The 27,891-nt window shown below is 48.2% G+C and overlaps 1 protein-coding gene across 1 annotated transcript in view; it reads right to left on the bottom strand.

Moving 5' to 3' along the window:
- Positions 1–1,001: 1,001 nt before the first annotated feature.
- The window catches only part of LOC147688483 (UPF0764 protein C16orf89 homolog), a 723,296-nt gene continuing 696,406 nt past the window's right edge, over positions 1,002–27,891 (bottom strand). Inside the window, exon 8 of the mRNA XM_086939833.1 lies at positions 1,002–1,178. Coding sequence (XP_086795959.1) covers positions 1,114–1,178 — 65 coding nt within the window. The 3' untranslated portion in view covers positions 1,002–1,113. The remainder of the gene's footprint in view (positions 1,179–27,891) is intronic.

The following is a 27,891-nucleotide window of genomic DNA, read 5'->3' as shown; positions in this document are numbered from 1 at the left end:
TTCGATTTTTTGGGGATTTGGTTATGATGAACAGTGTTCTTATTTACAGCGATGTTGTTCCACTTTGACAGTCCCTTACACCATGTGTTGACCTTATAACGTGCTATGGTGAGTTTTTTCCCCCAGTGCCTTCTCTATAAAGTATTTTTTTTACATAAATGAGTGTTTTGGTCCATTTCTTATGATGAGTATATCGAGACACTCTTTACTACTTGGGCTTATCTATTTAGTTTTGACACACATGACCCTATTTTCGTCGCATTTAACGTGAGCAGTCTCTCAGTGACTTCTTCACTCACATTCTCCATGATCCATTGGTGCATATATTTAGTGTTTTATACACTGTTTCTTGACCATGGTTTTACTGCTATTTGCTGATGAGATAATATACTCCACCAACAATAGTCCGACATCATGAGTAACTTCAGGATATTTGTTGCAGGTTTTCCCATGAGGAAGGAACTCTTTTGTCCTGCAATGCATCGGGCCGCACACTAAACACAGATGAAGAGTTGTACAACTGTGTTCTTGAACTATTAAGATTGTTTATTGGTTATTTGCCTCATTAAGATTGATTAATGTTATGCATTACTAACCATAGAATATTGTTTCCGTATTATGAACGATATTATTTGACATGTACTGATTAATATTTGAACAAATTGAATACAATGACAGTTTGTATATTTGTTTAGCCTTGTTTATTTCAATTTACAAATAGGGGTTTGGAAAAAAAACAGTAAACAGTGCATGGTACTAGCAGCTCTTCCTGCTATGTTTATTGTCTCTATACCATAATCATCCGATTTGACAGCGGGTGAAGTACCATAGCACCAATTACTTAATGTTTATAAGTTGAAGATCTAGAGATTTATATCGGAGTGCATCTTCCACTTCCCCATTTTCTGAGATTAATGAGAAAAGGACATGCCATAATCGAAACATAACACTCTCCCGCTTATTGTGAGGTGCTTTGTATAAGAATACAACTTTGCACAAAATCAAGATTGCATGATTTATTTTATTATGTGGTTCCAAACATTATGCTGAAAACATATTATCGACTTGCTGCAAATAAATAGCATTGAGATATTTTGCTCTGGCAATATGTGTTCACAAATTGAGGAATGCTGCTAGGGCCCCAGCAGCAATACTTGTCATGTGGCAGAGGCATCCATCTGTGAAGACAATAAAAATGGAAGCACGCGGAATTAGAACAGAAGGAAAGAAAAGTAAACACCACAATATAAGTACATAAATAAATTATGATGTGTGTGATCTTGTTTATACATTCTTTTTACTAATTAGCAGATTGCTGCCACCTGCATCCAAAACACCAGTGTCACTTGCCTTACTATAAACGTTTTTTAATTCGCAGTGCAAACTTTTTCTTTGGCCATATAAGCATGAAGACCAAGCTAGAGAAATGCAAAATAAGGAAACAGTTTTAAGGGTCATATAATTTAATAGGGCCAGATGCATTATTGTTCTGGTCCCAAAAAGAGGTCACAAGTCGTGACATATTGTGACCAGCAATGTATTTAGCAAACGAAAATATTCACAATTAAGAACTGGAGTGTGTCTCATTCAGACCTAGGTCATTAATATTCATTAGGGTGGCAGCAACTTGCAACTCATTTCCACTGACTCCAATTGAAGGGATGGTGACCTGAAGTCTCAGCAGACTACCATGCTTCTGATTAAGGTAAAATAAAGGAAACATACTTTTTTAATGCAAAATTGTTTATTTCTTTAAGTTTCAATAAGAGCTAGCAGTGGTTCCAAAGTGACATGGGTTCCAAAGAAACCCTCGTCTTCCCTTTTACGAATTGTTTACTATCCCAAATTTGCAAGTCGGTAAATTTTCAATTATTTGTGAATTATCGAATTGTAATTTAGAAGGGACACCCACAATAGACCACTTCTAAATTACCATTCAGTTCCGTTCAGGTTCCCATTTTAGAAGCCAATAAGAGTTTAACAATTCTAAAAATGGGATTTACACATAAGACAAACCTTTACACCTGGACGTTAACTTCAAACAATTTAAGTGCTTCTTTTGAAAGTTTTGTGGACAACCCGCCTAAGTCTGTGCTCGGTGGGAGTTGACGGTAAATATGAGGTTAGTGCAAGCAGCAGACAGACGTAGCATATTATAAAAAAACACATAACATTTAGTGAGAAAGCAAAGGTTAAAATGAGATTATGGTTAGCTCTGATAAAAAACTTAATGTATGCTTTCAAAACCTTATGAAATCACAAAACAAACTATGGACACTTTTAGTAGCTTTTTTGGGTTGATAAGTTATGTGTTCTGATTACAAAACTAAACCTAAAAACCACTGAACCAACTATAACTTTCGCGCTATCATTCACTGTTTATGTCCTCACATATGACATCAGTCATGATAGATTAAATGACATAATCTAATGGCAGCATCCAATTGTGCAGCTGTTGACATTAACCGATGTGATTGACAAATTGAGACATGAATTTTCGATAAGTGAAACAATTTTTGCGTAATGAGTTGTTTTGGATCTATTGTTTTTGTCACAGTTATTTTAAACAGTATAGCATCAGTTCTGTACGTTGTTTTTCAACATAATGATGCTAACGTTTTCTGTAAGAGTAGTTGATTGTTTGGGTATTGTTTATACAGTCATGTGATGCTCTGTCTGTGATTACATCTTGGGGTTGGAGTGTGGGGTGGAGACACTTTTTGTGACTGTGTAGTGATATATATGCAATTGTATGTTTTTTAAAACATCTGTTTGTTGGCATTAATAATAAACACCGGAGGGTGGACAAAACAGTAACGCCAAACAGAATATCACAAGGTCAGGACGTTAATAGGAAGCAAGGCAGTGGTCAGCAATACAAAGCTCCATCTACAAATAGCATGTTGCTCGTAATTTCGCTATTGTCTTGTCTAATTTTTCTATGTGATACTGGGGTGATTAATAAAGGTAAGGGCAGAAGGATAAATGTGATGTCTATTACATGACCAATAGTATAACTTAAGAAGAAGAGGAAGGAAAAGTAAACAAACAGAAAAGCACAGGTTTGTCAATGCAGGTAACTGATCGCTTTCAAGTGTCATTGCAGCTAAAACCTATTCATAAATACAATTGGGGGGGGGGGGGGTGTATTGGCCAGACAGCCTCCCCGGGTCGCCAGTGAGGAATCTCTGCAATAGGAGTCAGGCTCCCGCTACAATGCAAGGGGTGGAGGTTCCAGTGATAACCCATCTACCGGATAAGAGAGACATGGTAACACCAGCTGAAGTGTCCCTAACCTCAGTGCATGCCCTCTTCCTCAGGCGGGTCCCCCAGAAAGGGCTGCTTCTCAACTACAGGTCAAACCAGTTTGGTCCTTGGTCACATTCACTCTCCAAGCCCCAAACCTTGGAGCAGCGACTGATTTCCAAGCCATCCATATTCATCGCTTGGCCAATGCTAAGGCCATATCTACAAATCAAGTGCCCACTTTTCATGTGTGTGGTTTCAGGAACAACCCCAGTATACAGACTGCCAAGGAGCAAAGAAGGGAGTGCCCCAGCATGGTGTTCAGGGCATCAATCATGGCACCCCAAAAGGGAGCACCACCAGGGCATATGGACAAAATCTGAATCCAAATGGCTGCACCTCAGGCAAGGTTGCAGTTCTCCCCTGTAAACTACCTCGATTCCGTGTGGGTTAATATATGTCATGTGAATAAAATTGAATTGGGTATATTTAAGCTTCATATTTCTGGAGATAAGGCATAATCTTGCACCACTCTAACTCAGTATTATCTTGTTCTAGGATACCATCCCATTGTCCCCTCAGCACAGTCTGGGGTCTACGGACCGTCTACAAGTGAGAGTGAGAGTGGGAGAGACATGTCACCAAATGTCTGGCGGTACCCAGGGAAACGATTAACTGCAACAGTGCATGAGTCATGGGTTCATCTCTACCTCCATCCCACAGGTCCTGGAATGTCCGAGGCAGTGCCCCATACATAAGGATTTGTCCTGGAAGTATGTCGTAATGGGTCACCAGGTCCTCCAGCAATAACAATGCACCCTGTTGGTAACAATCCCTGACTGTCATCAGCTCGCAATCTGTCCGGGCCTACAGTGTACCGGCTAAGAGAAAGGAAATTGGGTCACCGTGCGGTAGAGCAACCAGTGGTAATGCCAGTGTGTATAAGGGTGTCCCAGCAGTTCTTAGCATGCAACGTCTCCAGCATTTTAATAATGCTGTCAGCAATACTCCCGGATGCAGAATCACCACTGCCTGGCAAAGTCATTTTGCCCGTAAAACCCCTAGGTAAGCAGACTGTCTCACCCGCCCCAGTTTCTCCTGGTGAGCTCCATCCAGCCACCATGTGATCACATGAAGGTGCGACCAAAAAGTACAGTTAAAAATCTGGGGCACCTAGGCCACCTTCGGCAGGGGTGCCAGAGAATCCCCACGGGCATCCTGTGTCACCTACCAACCCATATCAATTTATGCAGCAACATATCCAGCTGCCTAAACCAAAAGATGAGTAGCCCTACAGAAGGTTGATAAAGAAATAGAGAAGTCTGGTAAGCATGGCTATTTTAGACATTGAGATCTAAGCCATGATTGGCAACTCAAGAGTGTGCCAGAAGGGGACACAGGATTTATGGGATTGGAGGGCTTTTCCCAAGTTACCCTCCCTTAGATCGCCAAGAATGGAAGATCTGGATACACAAATGGTGAAATGAAGAAGGTGGCCACACCAGATCTGGAGGAAGATTTAATGGTCTCTGAACATCAGGGAACACGGGAAACACAGGGGTCTTGACTCTTGGCTTTATTACCTTGAAGGCCCAAGACTCTCCTGAACTCCTCCAAAAGACCTAATGTTACTGCAGAGCCTGTGGGACCATCTTTCAGAAAAAAAGGAGGATGTCATCGGCATAAAGAGAAATAATATATTCTCGTCCCTCAATTTATATTGCGGTGCCCTCACCATTCAGATGAAAGAGCCCCGCCACTGGTTCAATGGTCAGGGCGAACAAAATGGGGGACAGAGGGTAACACTGCCGGGTACCTCTGTGCACCTTATAATGCGGGAAGAAGGTAGTGCCCATTTTAACCCAGGCAGTCGGGGTAGTATAAAGCAACTTGACCCACCTAACACAGCATTCCCCCAGACCCTATTGCAGCATGAGCCTCAAACAGAAAATCCAATCATACTTTATCAAAGCTTTTTCGAAAGCAACTGATATCAGCAGTGCGTATGGATATGAATGGGTTTCTTTATTTATGATATAAAATATGGTACAACCTTTTAAGGTTTGGGGAGCCATTCTGGTCACTATGGATTAATGTGGGAATGTGAGGGAGTAGCCTAAGGGCCAATACCTTACTAAGGACTTTGAAATTCATGTTTAACATGGAGATAGGGTGAAACTCTGTGTTCTTGAATCCCTGGGTCTTGGGGAGAGGGATCCCAACTGCATCTCTAGTAGACTCAGGGAGAGCACCCAGTTTCAGGTAGACGGCATAGAGAGTTTTGAGTTCCAGAGCTAGGGCATAAAATTCTGCACGTAGGCCATCAGAGCCCAAGTTTTACCTGTTACAATCTCTTTGATGGCCATTCTAATCTTCTGTGCTGATATTGTTCCTCCAAGGCTTCCTGACTCTCTCGAGGGAGTAGCCACAGTGGTAATCTGACCAAGAAAGCAGTCTGTATCTCAATCAATCAATCAGTGTTAGTAAAACGCAACTACTCACCCGTGAGGGTCTCAAGGCGCTGGGGGGAGGCGGGCAGGTGGTTCCGTTGAGTGCTGGTGTAATCCAAAGAGCCAGGTCTTGAGATCCTTCCTGAACGGGGGAAGTGTGGAAACTTGCCGGAGGTGGAGGGGGAGGTCGTTCCAGGCCGTGGCTGTGAGGTAGGAGAAGGACTTTCCTCCCGTTCTGGTATTTTAGATGCATGGGACAGTGGTGATAGAGAGGTTGGCTGATCGCAGGTGTCTTCTGGGTGCGTGGAAGAAGAGGCGATTGTTCAGGTATATTGGTTCAGAGTTGTGAAGGGCCTTGTATGTGTGGGTGAGGAGTTTGAAGGTTATTCTTCTTTCGACTGGAAACCAGTAGAGATCACAGAGATGTTGGGTGATGTGACTGTGATGAGGATGTAGAGGATCAGTCTAGCTGCTGTGTTCTGGACGGTCTTGAGTTTGCAACAGAGTTTCTTGTTGATTCCGTCGTAGAGAGCGTTGCCATAATCCAGTTCGCTGCTGATAAGGATACGCATGACAGTTTTCCTGGGTTCAGACGGGATCCATCTGAACGTCTTTCAAAGCATGCGGAGGATGTTAAAGCAGGTTTAGTATACAGAATTGATCTATTGGTTCATAGTGAGCGATGAGTCTAGCATGATGCAGAGGTTTTGTGCGTGGTCTATCGGTTGGGGGATTTCCGAGGGTGGGAGGCCACCAGGAGTCATCTAAAGTGAAAGATGTGGAGCCAAGGATGAGGACTTCTGTTTTCTTGGAGTTGAATTTCAGGCAGCTGTTCTTCATCCAGGTGGTGATGGCTTTCAAACCTTCTTGGAAGTTGTGTTTGGTGATGTTGGGTTCATTGGTGAAGGTGAGGATAAGCTGGGTGTTGCAAGCATAGGAGACGATGTTGAGCTTTTGGTTCCTGGCGATGGTTGCAAGGGGGGTCATGCAGACATTAAAGAGGGTGGGGCTGAGGGAGGAGCCTTGGGGCACTCCACAGTTGGTCCCTGTCAGTTCTGAGGGGTAGGGTGGAAGCCTGACCCGCTGAGTTCTGCTAGTGAGAAATGAGAATATCCAGTCGAGAGCTTTGCTGCGGATGCCGGCGTTGTGGAGTCTGGTGGCTAGGGTACAGTGGGAGACGGAGTCAAAGGCAGCTGAGGCGTCGAGGAGGATGAGGTCTGCCATTCGCCTTGGTCGAGGGGGGACCGTATTTCCTGGCTGGTGGCGAGTAGGGTGGTCTTGGTGCTGTGTAATTCGGATTGGGAGATGTCCAGGATGTTGTTAGTTTTGATGAATGTTGATAGCTGGGTGTTGACAGCCTGTAGGAAATTAGGATTTGATTCTCATGGTTACCCCCAATTTTACTTTTTGCACCCACTGTTCTTACTAGTCTGTCTGGGATCCTGCGATTCAGGACCCCAGCCTATCTGCTTTCTCCCTTAAATTGATATGTATGTACTTTGGTACAACTCCTTATCAGTCCCTAGTATATGATTCCCATGTACGCAGGGCATAGGTACCCCAGAGGCCTCCCCTGGGCTGAAGCATGTATTATGCCACCCATGTGAGGCCATACAAAATGGAACCTCAGGTCTGTCACTGCAGCTTGTGTAAGGCGGTGCTTGCACCACTTACGAGAGATATAGTTTCACTATATCTATATATATATATATATATATATATATACTAGCAGCCCGCCCCGACGTTGTCCGGGGGCAATGAGGCTTCGCGCAGGCAGTCCACCAAACTTTACCGTTCCTCCCTGCGCTCCAAACTGCCCGCTCCAGTCCGCCAAAGTTTACCGATCCTCCCCTTGCTTGAACCTCCGGGGGCAATGGGGCATCTCGCTGCAGTCCGCCAAACTTTGCCGCTCCTCCCGCACTCCAAACGGCCCGCTCCAGTCCACCAAAGTTTACCGCTCCTCCCCTTGTTTGACCCTCCGGGAGCAATCAGGCATCGCACAGGCAGTCCGCCAAAGTTTACCGCTCCTCCCCGCGCTCCTGTCCGCCGCTCATCCAAGCACTCCTGATGATGTCAGCATGCACGTCGTTAGCGCACACGGCCGGCGCTACTTCCAAGGGACTACTATTTTTTTTGGAACATATATTTTTTAAGGAACGTATATTTTTTTGTGGTATATAGCCTATGTCACTCTGCAGACCCTGACAATTCCAATGATGTATTGGGTGTTTGGATTGACGCTGTGGTTCCCGAGTTTACCCGCCTCAAAGGTTCACAGTTCTCGCTTTATAATAGTAGTATAGATATATATATATACACTTAAAACCTTATGTCACCCCCATAGCAGGCCTTAACATTCCTGAAGGCAGGGTGCTGGGTTTTACATGAGAGGGTGCTCCTGCATGAGTAGGGCCCCTCTGCAGTCTTTGGAGACCATTCTCCATGGTAGTACGTGATACTGCCTGACATATAGGCAGAGGTGCATTATAACCTCGTGGTAAATGCTATCTCGAAAACAACTGCAACGAAGTATGACGTGTTTGGTGTCAAACACCTTGGAATCATACCTCCACTCTAGTAACTGGTGTTGGAGGTATGATTCCCCCACTCAGAACCAAGGTTCTCGGGGTACCTAAATCTACCAGTACCAACTTTCTCGAGCCTTACAGCACAAAATGGATGCTATCAGCCACAGACATGAATCTGCCCTCCTGCTGCTGAGCCAAGCTCGAGCAGAGGAAGGCAGCACAGTAGGTATCATGTCACGGGGAGGTGTGACCACCTCCCACAAAGGATTTAGTGTATTGGGGCTGGATGGGTGCACTGTCTGGGTGCCAGAAAGTCTAGCTCTGGGGCATATTTAGTGTCCCTGTGCATAGTCCAGCTCAAAACAGTCCTGGGTGCCATTTGCTCCTGCTGTGGTGCAAAACTGGACAAAGGACATGGGAGTAGTCTCCCCCTGTCCTATCCTTCCCCTAGGAGGGTCCCTAGAATCTGTCCAACCCTTTCCCATGGGTATAAAATGGGTTATCTGGCTACAGGACATTAGATTTTACATGGACAAAATTCCACAAGAAGATACAACTACACTTCGACCATCGGGACACGCTGAACTTCGCTGGACCTCCCTTGGGCTCGACTTTGTCTTCCCTTGCCGTCCCCAGTCTCACCATTGTCCGTGATCCATACAGCACCGTGCTGGACCCTGTGGGCCTTCAAAACAACAGAAGAATCTACCTTGGGGTGAAGGAGTCACTCCTCTGCAAACACAGGCACCGTAACGCAGCAGACCAGTTTGCTAATCCTGAGGCCCTGCGGACTCCGATGGCTCCAGCAACACAGGAGATGGGTTTCTGAAGGTCTCTGAGGTCAAGCTGCCCTCTTACCAAGTTTGAGGTAGATATCTCTTGAGGGGATCGTATACTCGTACCCCTGTGCACCACTTCCATTTGCAGCTAAACATGCTTGTTTCCATGCGTATTCTGCCATTTATAGCCCTAACCCCAGTGCATCTTTTCTGGGAATGACTCTGGCATGCTGGCACTCTGTGCCCTGCTAGTTGGTATCCTGTGAAACTGGCTGAGGTCCCCTCGGGACTCCTGTGCCTTCAGTCTGTGGGTCCACTAGAGAATCAAATTTACTTTCTTTTGGCTCCCCTGGTTGCACCAGGCCAGCCCTGACTCCCCTTGCTGTGGTGAGTCTTCAGATCCTTGCTGGGCCAGATCAACACTGAACTTGACCATCTACGTTGCTTGCTGCTGCCAAGGCTTGTTAATGTTCCCACAGGACACCGACCCCCAGCACTCGACATCTTTCATGGGACAGCTCGTATCCAGCTCCTGGTTGTCCAAGAGGTCTCTTGGTCCGCACAGCTGAAGAGTCAAGCTCACTGTTGACACACCTGAAGCACTCGACATCGGTGGGCATTTGTCTATCGAGCCCCTGGTCACTCCAAAGTGACCCAGACTCTATCCCCTCTGCTTTCAGCTTCTTCTCATATAGAATCCTTGTTTGGATACCACGGGACACTTTTCGTACTTCCAGTAGCAGCATTTTCTTTATCGACATCCATAGAGAACGACTTGGGTTTCGGACACCACTTCGTGCCTCTGCACCCAGCTCCTCTGGGATAGGTCACTCTGGTATGAAAGTATCCACGAGTGGGGTAGCTCTTCAAACTCTTAAGTTCCAATTGTTGTCTCCGTAATCTGCTAGGAAGGGTCCTTAATCTCTCATTTTCATGATCGCTCACTTGACTTTGTGCTTCATCTCCGCTGAACCCAAACGCATCAATGCGACCGCCCCCTGGTACTCAACGGAACTAAGGGAATTGAAACGTGCCTGCAAAAAGACGGAACGGAAATGTCGTCTGGACTATTCCCCATCCAAAAAATCAGAATACAGAGCAGCTATCAAAGCCCATAAAGACAAAATCAAACGCGCGCAGGCGTCTTTCTTTGAGGAGAAAATCACCTTGGCCGCCTCAAAGCCCAAGGAGATCTACCGCATTGCAAAAACCCTCCTGCAACTACCAGAAAAACCCTGAGACCCCACGAATGCAAAAACTCGATATAACAACCTGGCAGACTTCTTTTTTCAAAAAATCTAAACAATCTACACCTCCTTCCCCCACCCGGGGACTCACACCCATACACCCCCCAACCCAGAGCCCCAGGCTCTAGCCACACTGAACAGTTTTCCACCTCTAGACCCCTCCAGACTCGAAGCCATTATACATCAGGTTAAATCCGACTCCTCCAACGACCCTGCACCACCCGCACCCTCTTACCAGTCACCAGTCACATTCTACCCACCATCCTGGAACTATTGAACGCTTCACTATCCACTGGCATTGTTCCACCCTTATGGAAACGAGCCATGGTCAAGGCACTCCTTAAAAAACCCAACCTAGACCCGAACAACCCCGCCAACCACCGACCCATCTCCCTACTTCCCTGGCCGGGTAAAATCTTAGAGAAACACGCCAACACAGTGTTGACAGAGTTTTTGGAATCCAACAATCTCCTAGATTCCACGCAGACAGGCTTCCGCCCCCTACACCGAACGGAAACTGCCCTGCTCGCAGTGACGGAGGAGGCAAGGAGAATCTTGGACCAGGGAGGATCTGTAGCCTCAGCAGCCTCAGCAGCAAGGGAATATCAGGGACAGCACTCACCTGGCTTAGGTCTTTCCTCTCTAACCGTTCCTTCCAGGTATTTGAGGGTGACGTTGTCTCCCCTAGCAAGCCCTTTGACAGTGGGGTGCCGCAGGGCTCTTCCCTGAGCCCTACGCTATTTAATCTTTACATGAGCGCCCTAGCTGAGATCGTCCGCCCCTTTGGAGTGAAGATAGTCACCTACGCGGACGATACCCAGCTAGTGGTGGCACTCAACCCCCTGTAATCCACATCCAACAGTCTGAAAAATTGCCTGGAGGCAGTCGCTGAGTGGATGACATCCTCCTATCTCAAGATGAATGGGGACAAGACGGAGCTTATGCTCCTTGGCAACCCCATCTATAACACCATCGACCCTTTCTGGCCCACATGCCTTGGCCCTGCCCCGGTTCACAAGGAAACGATCAAAAGTCTAGGAATTTGCCTTGACAAATCCCTCAATTTCAACTCCCACGCAACTAAGCTGTCAGCCATCTGCTTTGGGGTACTAAGGCTCCTGCGAAAAATCCTCCCTCTGCTGCCTTTTCATGCCAGACAGATAATGGTCCAGGGTTTGATCTTATCTCGTCTGGACTTCGGAAATGCCCTCTACCTAGGCACACCACAGGCGACCTTAAATAAGCTGCAGATCATTCAAAACTGTGCAGCAAGAACTCTCCTCCAAATACCGCGCCAACTCTAAGTCAGACCCAGACTAAAGGATCTCCACTGGCTCACAGTAAGGAAAAGGGTTGAATTCAAGGCTATGTGCATTGCCCACCAAGCCTACTGAAAGAAAGGCGATTCAATCAATCAGTCCCTGGTAAGCTTATCACCCAACCAGACAGCTCAGATCCAAATCCGTTTTTCGGGTCATAACACCAAGGGTTAAAAGAGCTAGATGTGGAGGCCGCTTGTTCTCCCTCAACTCGGCCATACTCTGGAACTCCCTTCCCCTCCAACTCAGATCAGAACCTAAACTACTTACTTTTCGTAAACTCTTAAAAACCCTGCTTTTTAACCAACCACACTAGCCCGAATTGTTGCTCACTTGGCCTGTCGTCCGCAGTGCTAGGACGCCCGAGGGTAGCTACAGCGCTTTATAAATGTACTTTTCATTTCATTTCATTTTCCAACCGCTTTACTTTCCCGTTGAATTGCAGGGAGCACCCAGTTGCGTTCTCACGCTGCACCCGTCCTCTGTGGGGTCCCTACTCACTCACCTTTGGTGGGTCCTTGGGGTCTCAGTGATTCTACACCTTCTAGACTAGGTTGAAACTGTATTATTTGATTTGCTTTCTCATGTAGAGGATACTAGAGAGTGTTATATATAATAAATACATATTTTTATAACTACTGTGCGGTTTCCTTTTCATTTAACCAATACTATAAGGTTGCATTCTGGTAAAACAAGGTGCTTAACATTCCTTCAAGACTTAGCCTGAAGGTTGCTCTCCATAGCTACAACTAGGATAGCTTTAAATAAAGGTTATCTTTGACCTAATCACCATAAGAGTTGTTTGGACTGATACAGGGTGCCCACTTTAATTAGTGGACAGCACATTCCAGGCCAACTTCTCACACAAAAGAACGAGGCAGAAGCGATAACCCACGGTACCGGAGAACATATCCAGTTCAAATAAAGATGGGACCTTCCAGAGTGGAGCAATCTCAAGTCCACAACTATTCCTCGTTGAAACAGATGTTTTAATATACAAAGACTGCAGCTCCAGAAATCGAGAAAGGATTGGAATTAGTGACGAGTAGGAACAGCTATAAGATAAACGTTACCCGTCCTGCATAAACAACTGAAAGGTCCACTCTTGATGAGACAATAAGCAGGCTCAAAAAGGAGGATAATTCTTTCATGCAAATATAACGTGCCTGACATTCCCATCTAGAGACGGATTCCTATTTTGGAAGATGGTGAACCCCTTTAAACAACTGTGCAGTCCTGAAAAAGGTGTACCCGTATCCAGGGGGCCAACATCGGAACGCGTCAACGCCTTTTTTTTTTACCTAATACAGAATCCAAGTGGAGCCTAGGGAAAAAAACAGATACTCATGAATTTTTGATACTGTGACTCCCAGTTGAATAGATGAAGGCAATTGGATCATGCAATCTTGTAGCACAAATACCGAAAGCCACAACTTTCTCTGGGGGGTTTGTTTGTAGAGCAATACAAGGTGTTGTCTGTTTTAAGGATTAGGATTCGCTAATGTTTTTAATTTATTGATGTCTAAAGTGTATGAAGTGATGCGGATAATCTTGCGCAAATGTTATGAAATAAAATGCACAATGTGTTTTTTTTAAATTATTGTTTTATTTAGATACATTGTAAGAAAAAGTTTCTCTTGCTGAAATTTTAAAATAATGTGTATAGGATAATCCATTTATCCCACTCTTCTTGTTTTTTTAAAAATAAAAAAGACTGTAAACGTTACATTCTAGTGTGGAAACTTTTACTGAATGGTTCTTTTTTAATAATGTATGCTGAACGTATGGGATGTTGATAGCCCAATAGTACAACAGTTTCTCCAGGGATTTTCCTTTGACCTTTTGCAACTTCTCACACACCCTTTTCAATGACCTTGGCTGCGAATGGAAGCAGGGAGATGGGCCTGAAGATTTTGAGGTCCTTCGGGTCTGCTGAGGGTTTTTTGGGGAGGGGTTGACTTTGGTGTGTTTCCAGTCATCAGGTAAGGTGGTTGTCTCAAAGGAGCAATTAATCGTCCAACATAGTTTGAGTGCGATTAACAAGGTGGCTATCTGGAAGATGTGGTGTGGGCAGGCGTATGAAGAGCTCCGGAGTGGATGTGTTTCATGGTCTTCAAGGTGTCTTCAGATGTGAGTGAGGTCCATGTGAGCAGGGTCTTTTGGGTGGCATTGCAGGGGAAGCTGGAGCGGTGCAGAGGTCTTTGTTGTATAGTTGTCATAGATCATCTTAATCTTAAGGTGGATGAAGGTGCTGAGTCTGTTGCAGAGGTCTTGGAAGGGTCGGATGTATGTTGTTCCGTTGCAGGGTTTGGTGAATTCCTTGAGGATGGAGAAGAGTTCTTTGGTATTGTGAGCATTGGTGAGAATTCTGTCTTGGAAGGATTTCTTCCTTGTGGATTTGATGAGATGGTGGTGTGCGATAGTGGCTGTTTTGTAGGCTGCACATGTTTCTGGGGTTTGGTTCTTTCTCCCTGTCTTTTTGAGTCATATGCAGGAGTGTCTTGATTCTTGGAGTGCTGGGGCGAACCATCTTGCTTTCTTGATGTGTCTTCCTGTGGCTTTTCTGGGGGCAAGTTTGTTGGCACAGTTCGTGATCCAGCGGTGGAGATTTGGTACATTGGTGTTTGTGCCTGGCGGCAGAGATAAGCTGGTCTTCGGTGTCTTTGTTCCAGCTTCTGGCGGGACGATGGTGTGCGTGCTTGTGCACGTTGGGTTTTTGAAGGAGAAGTGGATGCAGTGGTTATCTGCCCAGTGTGTGTCCAGCCATGTATGTGGGGGTTGTTGCTTCAGGCCTATCTCAGCCTGGAGTGGCTCTGGGCTTGTATACAGTGATGCCAAAAATGTATGGAACCTGGCATTAATGGCTTCAGGGGCGTAGAGTGACTGGCCATTTCCCAATCGGATATGTGTAATAGGAGCCCCCGAGGTCTCTGGCTGAAGAAGCAAAGCAGGTAACTTGCCTGGCCGCCTCTCCTCTTCATGTGCTTTAGCAGCATAGTGATTATAGTCATGGCAATTTAGCCATTCCAATATGACGATATATTACTCCCAGGCATCCAGAAGCCTATTCAGCATAGTTGTGTCTGTACTGAGAGAATTGTCCAGATCCTACAATCTACTGTCAAGCGTCTGCATTTCCCTTTTACCTTCTCTCTGGACGCCCACAGATTGGCTTAAGCAGTGGCTCGAACCACCACCTTAAAGGCCTCCCACTCAACTAAACTCGAGGATGCAGAGCCCTGATTAAGGACAAAACAGTTGCAGATTGCCTCTCCCAAGAAGTCCCAAAAGCAGGTGTCCTTCAGGGGTGATGGGGTGGGTCGCCACGTAGAAATCTGAGGGCGGTCCCCCATTAGTCGGTATTCTAGCAATACTAGGTTGTGGTCTGAGAAGGTATGTCCCAAGTATTCGGTATGTGTCACGAATTGGCAAAACCTACAGGAGCACACAGGCCTGTCTATCCAGATGTAGAGGCTGTAAATATGTGAGAAATAAGAATAATCCTGTTCCACCCCATGTTGTGTCCTTTAGACATCTTAGAGCTACCAGTGTTCTAACCAGTCTGGAAGGCACTCAGCCAACCTGTGCGTGGGTGCTCCCAGAAATAGGACATTTGACACACAGCTAAAATCCCCACCCAGTAGAAGGTCATCAGTAAGTAGTCATGCCAGATGGGTGGAAAGGGGGTGAAGGAATGTTACCTGGTCTTGTTATGGGGCATATATGCTTCCAAATGTTATATCCCTTCCCTGCAGCCTACCCTTCAGGAGGACATAGCAGCCATCTTTGTCAATGATGGAGTGTACAAGCTCAAAGAGGGTTCCGGCCCTGACTCAGATCAGCGTTCCTCTGGTGAAGGCCGAATATGAGGTGGCATACAACTGGCCCTGCCATCTACATCACAGCCAGTCAATTTCACCCCCTGTAAGATGTGTTTTCCAGGAACATTGCCACCTGTACTCTTGGTCTTGTTAGATATCTATGGATTTGATGTCTTTTGGAGGCAGAAAGCATCCTCTTGATGTTCCAGGACAGGCAAGTCAGGGTGTGTCAGTGATCAGCCATTCAACTGTGTGGCATTTACATTCCACTAAGGCCATCCAGGTCTCCCCCATTCCTAAGCCCTATTTCCTAGACATGCAGTGCAATCCCTGGGCAAAACAACATTAACCCACAATGGTAAACTCCCTGACCCAAGAGCAGCTCAGCAACGGCTGGCCATCCAAACTGAAAACTTTGAAACATAGTCTGTAGAACATCTCCTCCTGTGACCTGGCAATATGACTGGTAGGAAAAATGAGAATGCAAGACCTGTGCCGTGCTGGCCCTCCACACAGTTACACTGCAGAAGCGTAACCTGGTACACAATTATACATCAGTGGGTGCCTAGTCAGAGGGACCGAAAAAAAAGGATGGGGTAAGACTTTAATCTGATCCCGTGATCATAATATATCAATAGAGATAGAGAGACCCCATTGGTTTTACAGCTATTAACACAATAAGCAAAAACATAATAGTTTTTCACACAATTTGTAAAGGATATTCAATTAAATTGTCTATTTAATGTGGAATCACATTGGGAAGCCCAGCTCCATCGACCTGTGAGGACTCCAAGTCAGACAGTGAGGATTTACGCTCGGATGAAGTGCAACCATCTAAGTCTGTCTTCTGGGTCATCACAACAGCCTGAGGCCAGCAGGCCTTTCCCTTTTGGTCTGTGATGGTGATGGTCCCATCTGAGATCTGTTATGCAGGGTCTTTCTGGGACACTTTCTGGGTTTACGTATGGGGTGCCTAGTCTATAATGGGTAGCCTGGAGGGAAGTCCTCATCTTATCTGCCTCTAGCCAGTCCCACGCTGTTCTTTGGTTTTCAAAAAAGTGTGTGGTCCCATCAAGTGCTATCCGGAGTTTGGAGGGGAACATTAGGTAGTATCCGAATTGCGAAGGGCCCTCTTAACCTCCAAGAAGGAGGCTCTTCTGGCCTGCATCGCAGCTGTGAAATCTGGGAACACCAAAACCCTGCTGTTGTCTATCGAGAAAGGGGTCTCCGTGCGTGCCCTGTGTAGGATGATGTCTCTATCCTTATAGTGCAGTTGCCAAGCCACAACCTGACGGGGAGGGCGACGCGGAGACAGCGGGCATGTCAGGACCCTGTGTGTATGCTCTAGTGCAAAGAAGGAGGTAATTTGAGTTAGGGCCACATCAGTCTTCAACCGGTTCTCAACATAGGACACCGTATCATCGTGTTGCACACCGTCAGGGAGGCTCACCACTCAGATGGTATTACATCAATTGCACCCTTCTGCCTCTTCTGCTCGACATTCAAGTGTCTGTACTCTGTCCCCTAGTCCCACCATCTTGATAGTGAATGTCAGGTGCTCGTATTTTAGCTATCCCACAGAGGTCTCAACCTCCTTGACCCTATCTGTCAGTTTGTGGTGTTCCAGTTGCAGCAGGCCCATGCCCACTGATACTGTGCCAATGTCCTGTTGAAGGGTGGTCTTGGCCTCTCATATAGCGGCAAGTATTTTATCTAGTTGGAGATGAATCAGGACCATCAGGACCGAAAAGGATCTGGACTGGTTCCCTACCTCAGGAAATGCCCCATCCTGTTTGGACCTCACTTTCCCCATCCAAGTGATGTCCATATGTGAAAGGGGAAAATTTAACTGTAGCAGGACACCTTCTACCTGCGCAGGGCCTCGTAATCACTTAGAGGTAATAAATGCACTTTGAAATGATGAATCCGATAGACACTGCCCAGTCAGTGGTCCAGCAGCAATATCAGTTGGGAGAAGCAGGGTCTCAGGGGGTAAACAAGCGCTAGGGTGCCAGGTGTCTCTGTAGGGCCCTGTTAGCTGCATGGTAAGGGCTTCAGCTCATGTCGCCCAGTGCCAGAGTCTCAAACAATGTAATCAGGGCATGTGCATGTTAGGGCCCAGCAACCCATATGTCCCCCAGCCACACCACAATTGTTGGTGGGTATCATCCCTCAGTTCAGAGGCTGTCGGAGTGCGATCACTGCCCCCTCCACTAGGTGTGATGAATCCATGCAGTCAAGTGAGCAACTCAATTGGCGAGTAGAGAGGCAGACAACGAAGGGCTAGATGCACGTGCTGAGGATTCTCATAATCCACTGTTCATCTTGTGTGTCACCAGCAGAAAGCTTTCCTTTGGGTACTAAAGGGCTCCCACACACCCAGTGGTTTCAGCAATAGCAGAGTTTTCTGACAGAGGATAGGAGGCCCACCATAGAACGCCCCTTGTGTCAGGATGTCACAGAGAGCGCAGCAGAGTGTCAGGGACTCTGCTCCTAGTTTGAGGTCGGCAGAGGCAGAGCAGCAGAATCCGGCTGCACAGTCACTGTGCCACTGTCCTCAGTAGGGCCAACAACAGCTCACTCCTTAATCCGCCTTTCAGTAGGGCCTCCTAGCACTTTCCAGAGTACCTGCATTGCCCCAGGGGTTATTCATGGTCTATGTAGTATCCTGCTGCTCAGCCAGAATGACTGCCTAATGGAATGTTAGTGTTTGGAATGTGTGCATGCGTGAATCAGTTAAATGTAGGGCTGAGCAGCAGGGAAGCTGCTCCTGGTGGGGCTCCTACTTAGACTCTGACTTTACATCCCTGTATCTAACTTTACCACCCCAATAAATCTACGTGGAAAAATACCTGGCTTGGAGCGTCCTTTCTTCAATACTACATTTTGGTACCAGGAGTGTTGGATTTCAGTCTGGGAAATGAACCACTTCAAGCATCAAGCCACCTTTCAACTTCAAGAAGCTGTAGAAACCTGCAGCCCACACTCAAGGTAAAAAACTTCTCTACATATTTAAAGCTACGCATTTTAAAGATTACTGGCACCCGAGCCCCACCAGTGACCTTCCAACTGGTCACCCACAACGTTTCAGTGCCAGTTTCTTTCTGCCTGCTACCTACCTGCTGTCTACTGCCTGCTTGCCTTTACTGCTATCCTGGAGCACTGTTCGGCTACCTGCCAGTTTCTGCCTTCGGAGTGTTTCTTCAATGCGTGTAACCTGTCTTGAACTGTACTGGACCTGCTGTGTCTCTGCTGTTCCTATTCTGGTTTGCTGCACCTGCTTTGGGAGTCATGTTGCTACTCCTGTTTCAGCGTGGACTGTCTTTCATAGATTGTGCCACTGTGGCATGCCAGCCCTACCAGCAGTGCTAACTTCTGGCACACCATCGGCACATGCAGTCATCCACTTTAACCCTTTCGATGCTGATGACGAGCTAAGCTCGTCATCACCCACGGGTGGCGTGTGCTGATGACGAGCTGAGCTCGTCATGTATCGCGGAAAAGGGAAAACAGCCGCACAGCGCAAAAACCGCCGCAGCATCGATGCGGTTAAACACAGTCTTGTACATCTTCTAGGAACTACTGTATTTTGTTTTGTGCAGCATCGGTGAGGCGTTTTTTTTATTTTTTTGTGTGCTGTGAGACTGTCGAGACTTTGATCTGTTTAAACACATTACTTCGTGTCTTGGCACCATGGCAGTTGAACCGTCCTGCCATATTCAAAACATCCTCGAGAATCCCACTGCGTGCACGCACACAGCACGTGCACTCTCACCTCAGCCTTATTGTACCTCTGATGCCTTCCCATCGTCTTCTGTGACGTTTTCTCCACATTAGGATAGCTATTCAGCGACTTTTGCTGCATCATCGTGCTGAGAGCCACCCCGCACAACGTCAAAAGCGTGCCACCATATTGTGATAGGCAAAAAATCCACAAGTATTGAGTTTTCATCACACTGTGCATAAAAACTATACAACAGCGCCATCTAGTGACCCTTCAGCACCGCCTTATATGAACATTCAATATACTTTTAATACTTGAGCACTGTAACAGGTCGTCATTTTCACTGCTGTACTGTTCGTTACGATTCAACTTCCTTGTTCTTCATGAAGATGGTAACTGGTTTTTCAAGACCTCTAGCTAGATCACGGTGACTACTTTTTAAAACATTTTTTTCTTTTCCTATATATTGTACATCATTATATTATAAGACAAGCCTATTTTACATGGGGGTCACATCACTTTATTCCTTCCTGTAATTTTCTTTATGTAACCTCTTTAGGGCTGATGTTGCGAGCAGTCATATTTAAAACAAGTACTTACAATTATATTTAAAATTAAGTACTTCTTGGTGTCTTTACAGTTATATTTAAAATGATGTTGATACCCTTACATGTTATATTTTTTTAATTGGGATCCTTCATTTAAGTTACTTGAACTGCTGTTTATTACATTGTGTATACTCTGTTTTCCTAAAGGATTATTTCATGCCTCACCAACTCCTACTGTTGCTGCAATTTGCCTTTCACTGTGTCATATTTAAAGGAAAAAAAGGGGGGGTTGTTCTTCAATGTTCTTCATATTATAATGTGGTGTGATGCATTCTACCGTTTAAAAAAAATGCATTCTACTGTGTGGCACTTACTGTCACACCAAGCTCTAAAGCTTTTCATGCATCCTACTTTATTACGTGTGGTCCCTACTAACACCTTCCTTCCCAACAAGCTTTGAGGGAGATTTTACTGTTCCATGTGGTGGGTCCCACATTTTCCCTATGTGGTGCGTCCCCACATCTACATTGCGCATCTTACACTTTGTTTCATGTGGTACAACCACATCTGTGCATTTTACACTTTGTTTCATGTGGTACAACCAAACCTGCGCATTTTACACATTGTTTCATGTTGTACAACCACATCTGAAAGAAACAGGTTAATATTAGATTCCTTACATTAGATTCCTTACCTTAGAATATCCCCAGGCATCAGACTGGATCCGGAATTTTTTGCGTAGCAGTACCCTTGCGCATCGGTAGGCATCGTCTGCGGCTCCGCGTCCATCGTCGGCGTCGTGGGCGCCGTGATGACGTCGTCGGAGTACTTAGACGCCGCCTCCGTGTGCTGACGTCAGTTCTTCTTTTTTCCGCGCCAGCAGCGCAGGTCCGGAAAAAGTGGTACCTTAGTCACTTTTTGACTAAACTTTTTTGTGATCTCTTTTGATCCTTTTTCGAGTCTTCGACTCTGAACGGTGCCAGTAGGGATGTCAGGTTTCAAGCCCTGTGAGGACTGCGACCGACTGATGTCAGTCACCGACCCTCACCGCCGGTGCCTCCACTGTCTCGGCGTCGATCACGACGACAAGGCCTGCTCTGACTGCCGGGCCCTGACTTCGAAAGCTACGTGGGAGCGATCCTGCAAGCGGCTCGAACTCCGGAGGTCGGCCCCACGCCGCAAGAGGTCCCGGTCCGGACGGAGGTCGAGGGACAGGTCGCGGGGTTGGAGCCATCATAGCTCCGGGAGTCGCCATCACTCCTCAGGCTCGAAGTTGTCAGGTAAGCACAAGAAGTCAAAGAGACGTCATCGCTCTTCCAGCTCCCCCCGACGCTCACGCGACGCGGCTGGGGGTTCGGGTGACACCGCCCACGCGGCTCTGTCAGAGTCGCGGGCGTCGCGACCTGCTCCATACCCTCCGGTCCCCGGGCAGCAAGCGACGCCAGAGGAGATCAAGCGTTTCCTCATGGCTTTGAGATCCCTCACTCCTCCGGCGGGCTCCGCGGCGCCTCCGGGCCCAGCGGATCCGTCTGGGGGCCCTAGCGGGTCAGGTGCTTCAGCCCCGACGCCACCGGCGCCATCGGGCCCGGCGCCGCAGTGTCCCACTGGATCCGCTTCTGGATCCGGATCGTCGCCAGTTGACCTGACGACCTCACCGGCGCCGGTCCCTCGGGTGTCACCTCCAGCACCGTCCTCAGGTGGCGCCGTCCCTGATACCTCCCTCAATCCAGTTCCGGCGCCGGAGCGGCGCCGCCGGGCGCCACTCTCGACGCCGCTTGGGGAGTTTTACTTCAATGAACCGGCCCCATAATTTGACAGCCCTGATTATCAGGGGATGGGTGATGAAGAGTATTGGGAGGGGTCTGAGGACCCTCTGACACGTGAGTGTCAGTCCCAGGAGGACTGGACAGGTCTTGGGGATGCCAGCGGGCTGGACACTTTGCCAGGCATTGGTTTTGTCTCACCTCCAACCGTGGCTGTGGAGGAGGGGGCAACCTTCAGTGTGGTGTTGACGCGGGCTGCGAAGGCCTTGGCCCTTGAGCTCCCCGTCACGGCCGTGAGGACTAACCTCCTCACTGAGGTCCTTAAACCGCAGTCAAGCTCGGCTGAGCCACTGCTGCCGTTAATGAGGCCTTAACTGACGTTCTTTTGGGCACTTGGTCCAGGCCCACTACAGGTCAGCCTGTATATAGGAACGTGGCCAGACGCCACCGCCCGGCCCCGGGTGACCCTGCTTTCCTGTCCCCCACCCTACCCCCGAGAGCATGGTCATCCAGGCCTCAAACTCACACACCGCATTACCGTCGGCTCCGCCTGATCGGGAATCCAAGAGGTATGAAAATTATGGAAAGAAAATATTCTCCTCCCTTAGTTTGGGACGGCGGTCTTCCAACACTGCATGCCTCTTGGGCCACTACACTCACTCCCTGTGGGACACGGTCGCGGACGTGCTGCCACAATGCCCGGAGGAGGTCAAGGCTAAACTCGCCCAAGCCCTTGCCGAGGGTCGAGATGCGGCACGTTTTTCCATCCGGTGTGGGCTGGATACCACCGACTCACTGGGCAGAGCCATGGCAACGACGGTGGCGATTCGTCGCCACGCCTGGTTGAGGTCCGCCAACTTTTCAGCGGATGTCCAGAATACACTCATGGACATGCCGTTTGATGGCCGTCGCCTTTTTGGCGACAAGGCAGACCATGCGCTTGAGCGCTTTAAGGACTCCAGGGCTACGGCCAAGTCCTTGGGCCTCTCGGTCCCGCGCCAGCAAACACATGCCTTTCGCTCCTTTCGTGGCCAAGGAAGGGGCGCCCCCACACGTGCTGCCAGCCATGCACCGCAGATTAACATCCAATGTGGTGGCGGCCGTGGAAACCGCTGTGAAGGCGGTCGGGGACAACGGCGAGGCCAGTCCACACCTTCCCTCGCAGCATCCGCCTCAAAACCTTCCTAGTCGGTGCTTTCAGGCCCATGTGACGCCAGTGGGGGGCAGGGTTTGCCATCACCACTCCCACTGGCGCATTGTCACATCGGACAGGTGGGTGCTGCAAATCGTCCGAAGGGGCTACTCCCTCCCCTTCGAGACGACCCCTCCAGCCATGCCACCGCAATACTACCGCGTATCGGGGGATCATTTGCGGCTTCTGCAGGAGGAAGTTACGGCCCTCTTGGCCAAGGGGGCCATCGAGCGCGTTCCTGGGCCAGAAGTAGGGTGTGGTTGCTACTTCCACTACTTTCTGGTACCCAAGAAGGGCAAAGGGGGCCTACGCCCTATCTTGGACCGACGGAACGTCAACGGCTTCCTCCGGAAGGAGAAGTTCAAAATGCTGACTAAGCATGGGCGGAAAATCCGTTCCGCTCGCGGATTTTGTGGATTTTCGGTAAATTCGCAATCCGCAAACTCTCGCGAATTTACCGAAAATCCACAAATTCGCACGCAGCAGATTTTTTTGCTTGGTGATACAATATTGCGGCGTGCGGCGTTCACTTACCATCATTCAGCGTTTGCCGAGTTGTTTTTCTCGATATTTTACAAGTGCTGCTCCATTTTGGATCTTGCTGCGGGATCCCGCGGGAGTTTGGCGACGCATCGCGAGAGTTCGCAATTGCGAACATGTAGATGCCGCGGGCAGCAACAATCTTGCACTCGCAAAATTACAAAATTTGCAATTATGCACAAGAAATCCACCAGCAAGCAGCATAAACCTTCTGAAAATGATGATTTTTACCAGAATAACTCCTCAGGTTGACATTTGCCTGCACTTTTTTTTTGCAAGGAGTTCAATTTGGAGGGGGGGGAGGAAGGAAGTGCCCCACAGAAAAACAAGTTTTGCAAAACTGAAAGCACTCAGCAGGTGCAAAAGTTCAAACTCATCATTAGTAACCATTCCCTGTAGTGCTTCCTGAGGGGCCCCTCCAGAGTTCAGTTGCCTACTTGCAACTATTCTATGACCCTGCTCTGACCCTCACAGCAGGCTCATAGAATAGCTACAAGTAGGCCACAAAGGTCCTGGGAAAAAAAATTGCACTGCAACAGAAAGCAAATTACAGATAAGGAAGCAGGTGCCAGACAGGAAGTTTAAATTCAGTGACACATTAATCAACCCCAAATTAATTCATGCCAGTTGAAGCAGGGCAGGTGTGCTTGCTCCCCCCCCCCATAATCTACAGTGATGAACCAGAAATTAATTCATGTCAGTTGAAGCAGGGCAGGTGTGCTTGCTTTTCCCCCCATAATCTACAGTGATGAATCAGAGGGTGGCAGTGATGTACCAGAGGGTGGCATGGGTGAACCAGAGGATGGCAGTGGTGAAACAGAGGGTGCTGTGAACTTGTGATGATGAACCAGACGTAGAAACAACAAAGTTGCAACCGTTGCGAGCCGACAAGTAAGTTCGCAATTGCGAACTGGTACAAAACCCTCGCGAACTGGCAGAAACTCTTGCGAACACCAAAAAAAAATCCGCAAATTCGCGAGAGTTCGCGGATGTTGCGGATTGCGAATTCGCAAATACGCAAATTTGCGAACGCCAGATTCGCAAAATTCGCCCATGCTTAATGCTCACACTGGCTCAGGTCTTAGCTGCCCTGGCCCCGGAGACTGGATGGTAGCGTTGGACTTGCAGGACGCTTATTTCCACATCCCCGTCCTGCCGGCCCACTGGCACTACCTGCGGTTCACGGTAGGCCACGAGCACTTTCAGTTTACCATGCTCCCCTTCGGCCTTACCAGCGCCCCATGGGTGTTCACGAAGGTGATGGCGGTGGTCGCAGCTCATTTGCGCAGGTTAGGGGTTTCAGTCTTTCCCTACCTCGACGACTGGTTGCTGAAGGGGGGCTCGCCCCAGACAGTCGTCAGCCACCTCCAGACGACGGCGGACCTCCTGCACCTGCTGGGGTTCTCCATCAATGTGCCGAAGTCACACCTGTGTCCCTCTCAAAAGCTCCTCTTCATCGGAGCGGTTCTCGACTCGGCGCAGTTTCGGGTTTATTCCCCTGAGCAGCGGGTTCGGGACATTCAGGCTCTGATTCCGATCTTTCAGCCTTTATCCCGGGTCCTGGTCAGGTTGACGCTGCGGCTTCTGAGGCTGATGGCTTCCGGCATCCTTCTAGTGCATCACGCCCGTTGGCGGATGCGGGCTCTGTAGTGGGACCTGAAGTTTCAGTGTGTCCAGCATCTGGGCAACCTGTCCGACCATGTCCTGATCTCGGAGGGCACTGCAAGACAGCTGCAGTGGTGGCTCATGGACCGCAATTGGGTCAGTGGCAGATCCCTCTCCCTTCCCCAACCGGAGCACGTAGTTGTAATGGACGCGTCCCTCCAGGGCTGGGGAGGCCACATGGGAGAGGCGGAGATCGGAGGCCTCTGGTCTCCGGCGGAGTCCCGGCTCCATATCAACCTTTTGGAGCTGCGGGCGATTCGTCTTGCACTGAAGGCATTTCTCCCCTCTGTCCGGGGGAGTGTAGTGCAGGTGTTCACGGACAACACCACCGCCATGTGGTACTGCAACAAACAGGGCGGGCTGGGGCCGTGAACCCTCTGCCAGGAGCTCACTGCCTTTGGCAGTGGCTGGAACATCAGGGCGTGACCCTGGTGGTTCAACACCTGGTAGATTCTCCGAACACCAGGGCGGACGAACTCAGCCGCCGGTGCATGATGGATCACGAATGGTTTCTGAACTCGGACGTGGTGCAAGGTCTCTTTTTGCAGTGGGGAGAGCCTTGGTTAGATCTATTCACCACCGAAGAGAACGCGCAATGTCATCAGTTCTGCACGTTGGAATTTCCAAGGCGGCACTCGCTCGGAGACGCTTTTTGTCGCGAGTGGAGTTGCGATCTGTTGTACGCCTTTCCGCCTATTCCACTTCTGCCCAGAGTGCTGGAGAAAATCAAACGCGACCGGGCCCAAGTCATCCTTGTGGCTCCGGACTGGGCACGAAGGTACTGGTATCCCGAGCTACTCAGTATGTCAGTCGATCCCCCGGTTCGTCTGCCTCTTCAGGAGCACCTTCTGTCACAGCAGGAGGGGGACGGTCCTCCACCCGAACCTGTCCAGTCTCCACCTCCATGCTTGGAGATTGAGCGGCGACAGTTGAGGCCATTTGACTTGCCTCCTGAAGTCTGTAACATCATTCTGGCAGCCAGGTGTCCCTCCACAAAGTCGGTATACGCATGCAGGTAGAACAGATTTGTGGCATGGTGCACAGCAAAGGCTGTGGATCCTCTCTCTGCCCCTCTTTCTGAGATTCTTCTCTTCCTTCTTTCTCTTGCCCAGCAGGGCTCTGCTCTGGGCACTATCAAGGGCTACCTTTCTGCCCTTTCAGCCTTTCTAAGGCTGCCTGATCAACCATCTTTGTTCAAGTCCCCTATTGTAACTCGTTTTCTGAAAGGCATCACACACACGTTTCCACCTGTTCCTTTCGTGATGCCTCAGTGGGACTTGAGCCTGGTTCTTACTTATCTGATGTGCGCTCCCTTTGATCCACTTCACAACTGTCCTATCCGCCTTCTTACTCTGAAGACTGCTTTCCTGGTTGCCATCACCTCTGCCAGGAGAGTGAGTCAGCTCCAGGCTCTTTCATCCAAGCCTCCTTTCCTTTCTGTCCATCCAGACAAGGTTGTGTTGCGGACTAGACCCTCTTTCCTGCCCAAGGTTGTCACAGCCTTCCACATTGGGCAGTCTATCACCTTGCCCACCTTCTTTCCGCCTCCGCATCCCTCAAAGGAGGAAGAGCGGCTCCACCGTCTGGACCCAAAACGTGTGCTCTCATTCTATCTGGATCGCACACGCCAGTTCTGGGTGGATGACCAACTCTTTGTTGGTTACGTGGGCGCTAAGAAGGGACGGGCGGTACACAAGCGGACCATATCTCGGTGGGTCGTCTTGTGTATCAAGGCTTGTTACTCCTTGGCAAAGAAGGAGCCTCCTGTTGGGCTGAGGGCCCATTCCACTCGGGCCACGTCGGCTACCACTGCCCTGGGCCCGGGTGTCCCCTTGCAGGACATCTGTCAGGCAGCTACCTGGGCATCGCTGCACATGTTTGCGAGACACTACTGTCTGGACAGCCAAGTCCGGAGGGATGTCTTTTTTGGCCGTTCCTTCCTCCGGGAAATTTCTGGTGTGATTATTGGTTCGCTGACCCACCACCGGGGTTGGTATTGCTGGGGTATCTATTCTAAGGTAAGGAATCTAATACTAACCTGTTTCTTTCAGATGAACAAGTTACTTACCTTCGGTAACAATATATCTGTAAGAAACAGTAGTTAGTATTAGATTCCTTACCGCCCCACCCATCCTCCCCGTTCTGAGAAACCGATATCTAGGGTTAAGTTCATCCCCTTTCAGGGCCCTAGTTTCAATGGCACCAGTGTTGGTTTTTAACATGGCTCTGCGTTTCTGGCGCGGAAAAGCTGTGTCTAAGAACTGACGTCAGCACGCGGAGGCGGCATCTAAGTACTCCGACGATGTCATCACGGCGCCCACGACGCCGACGACGGACGCGGAGCCGCAGACGACTCCTACCGACGTGCAAGGGTACTGCTACACAAAAATTTCCGGATCCAGTCTGATGCCTTGGGATATTCTGAGGTAAGGAATATAATGTAAGGAATCTAATACTAACTACTGTTCCTTACAGATATATCATTACCGAAGGTAAGTAACTTGTTCATCTGTGCATTTTACAAATTGTTTCATATGGTACAACCACATCTGCACATTTTACACATTGTTTCATGTGGTACAAGTAGTTTGACCGTTCCACCTTCTGAGGATTCGTCTTTTACTCTTCGTTGTGTTGCTGTGTTTCTTACCACTACTTTATACTGCTTGTGTGAAGGACAGCAATCATTTCCTTTTTCTGTTTTAGGCTGTCTTCCACTCTTTCACTGTTATCTGTACTTATTTACTTTTTTCATTTTTTCAATTTATTTCTAACACCCTGTACTTTCTTGTTTGCCTGGCCAGCATACATGATCTTAGTACTTGGTTTTATCTTTAGTTTGTTGTATGGGTTTGTATTTTTTTGGGTGTTTTTGTGGAAAGGAAGATGGCGTACTTGTTTCTCGCTTCCTATCCACTTTACTTACTCTCCTATCTATTTCCATATTTCATTTTCACGCCTTCTTTCAGTGTACCATTCACTATATATTATTTTATTTTATTGCCTCTTTTTGATGCCTTTTAAAACTTCCTTCTTTTGCTTTGTAAAGGGGGGAGACATGTAGTATCC

This window comes from Lissotriton vulgaris, chromosome 10 (genome assembly GCF_964263255.1).
Source record: "Lissotriton vulgaris chromosome 10, aLisVul1.2, whole genome shotgun sequence".
In the NCBI taxonomy this organism is placed as follows: domain Eukaryota; kingdom Metazoa; phylum Chordata; class Amphibia; order Caudata; family Salamandridae; genus Lissotriton; species Lissotriton vulgaris.
The sequence above is the reverse complement of the archived record's forward strand: the minus strand, read 5'-3'. Positions and strand labels throughout refer to the sequence as shown.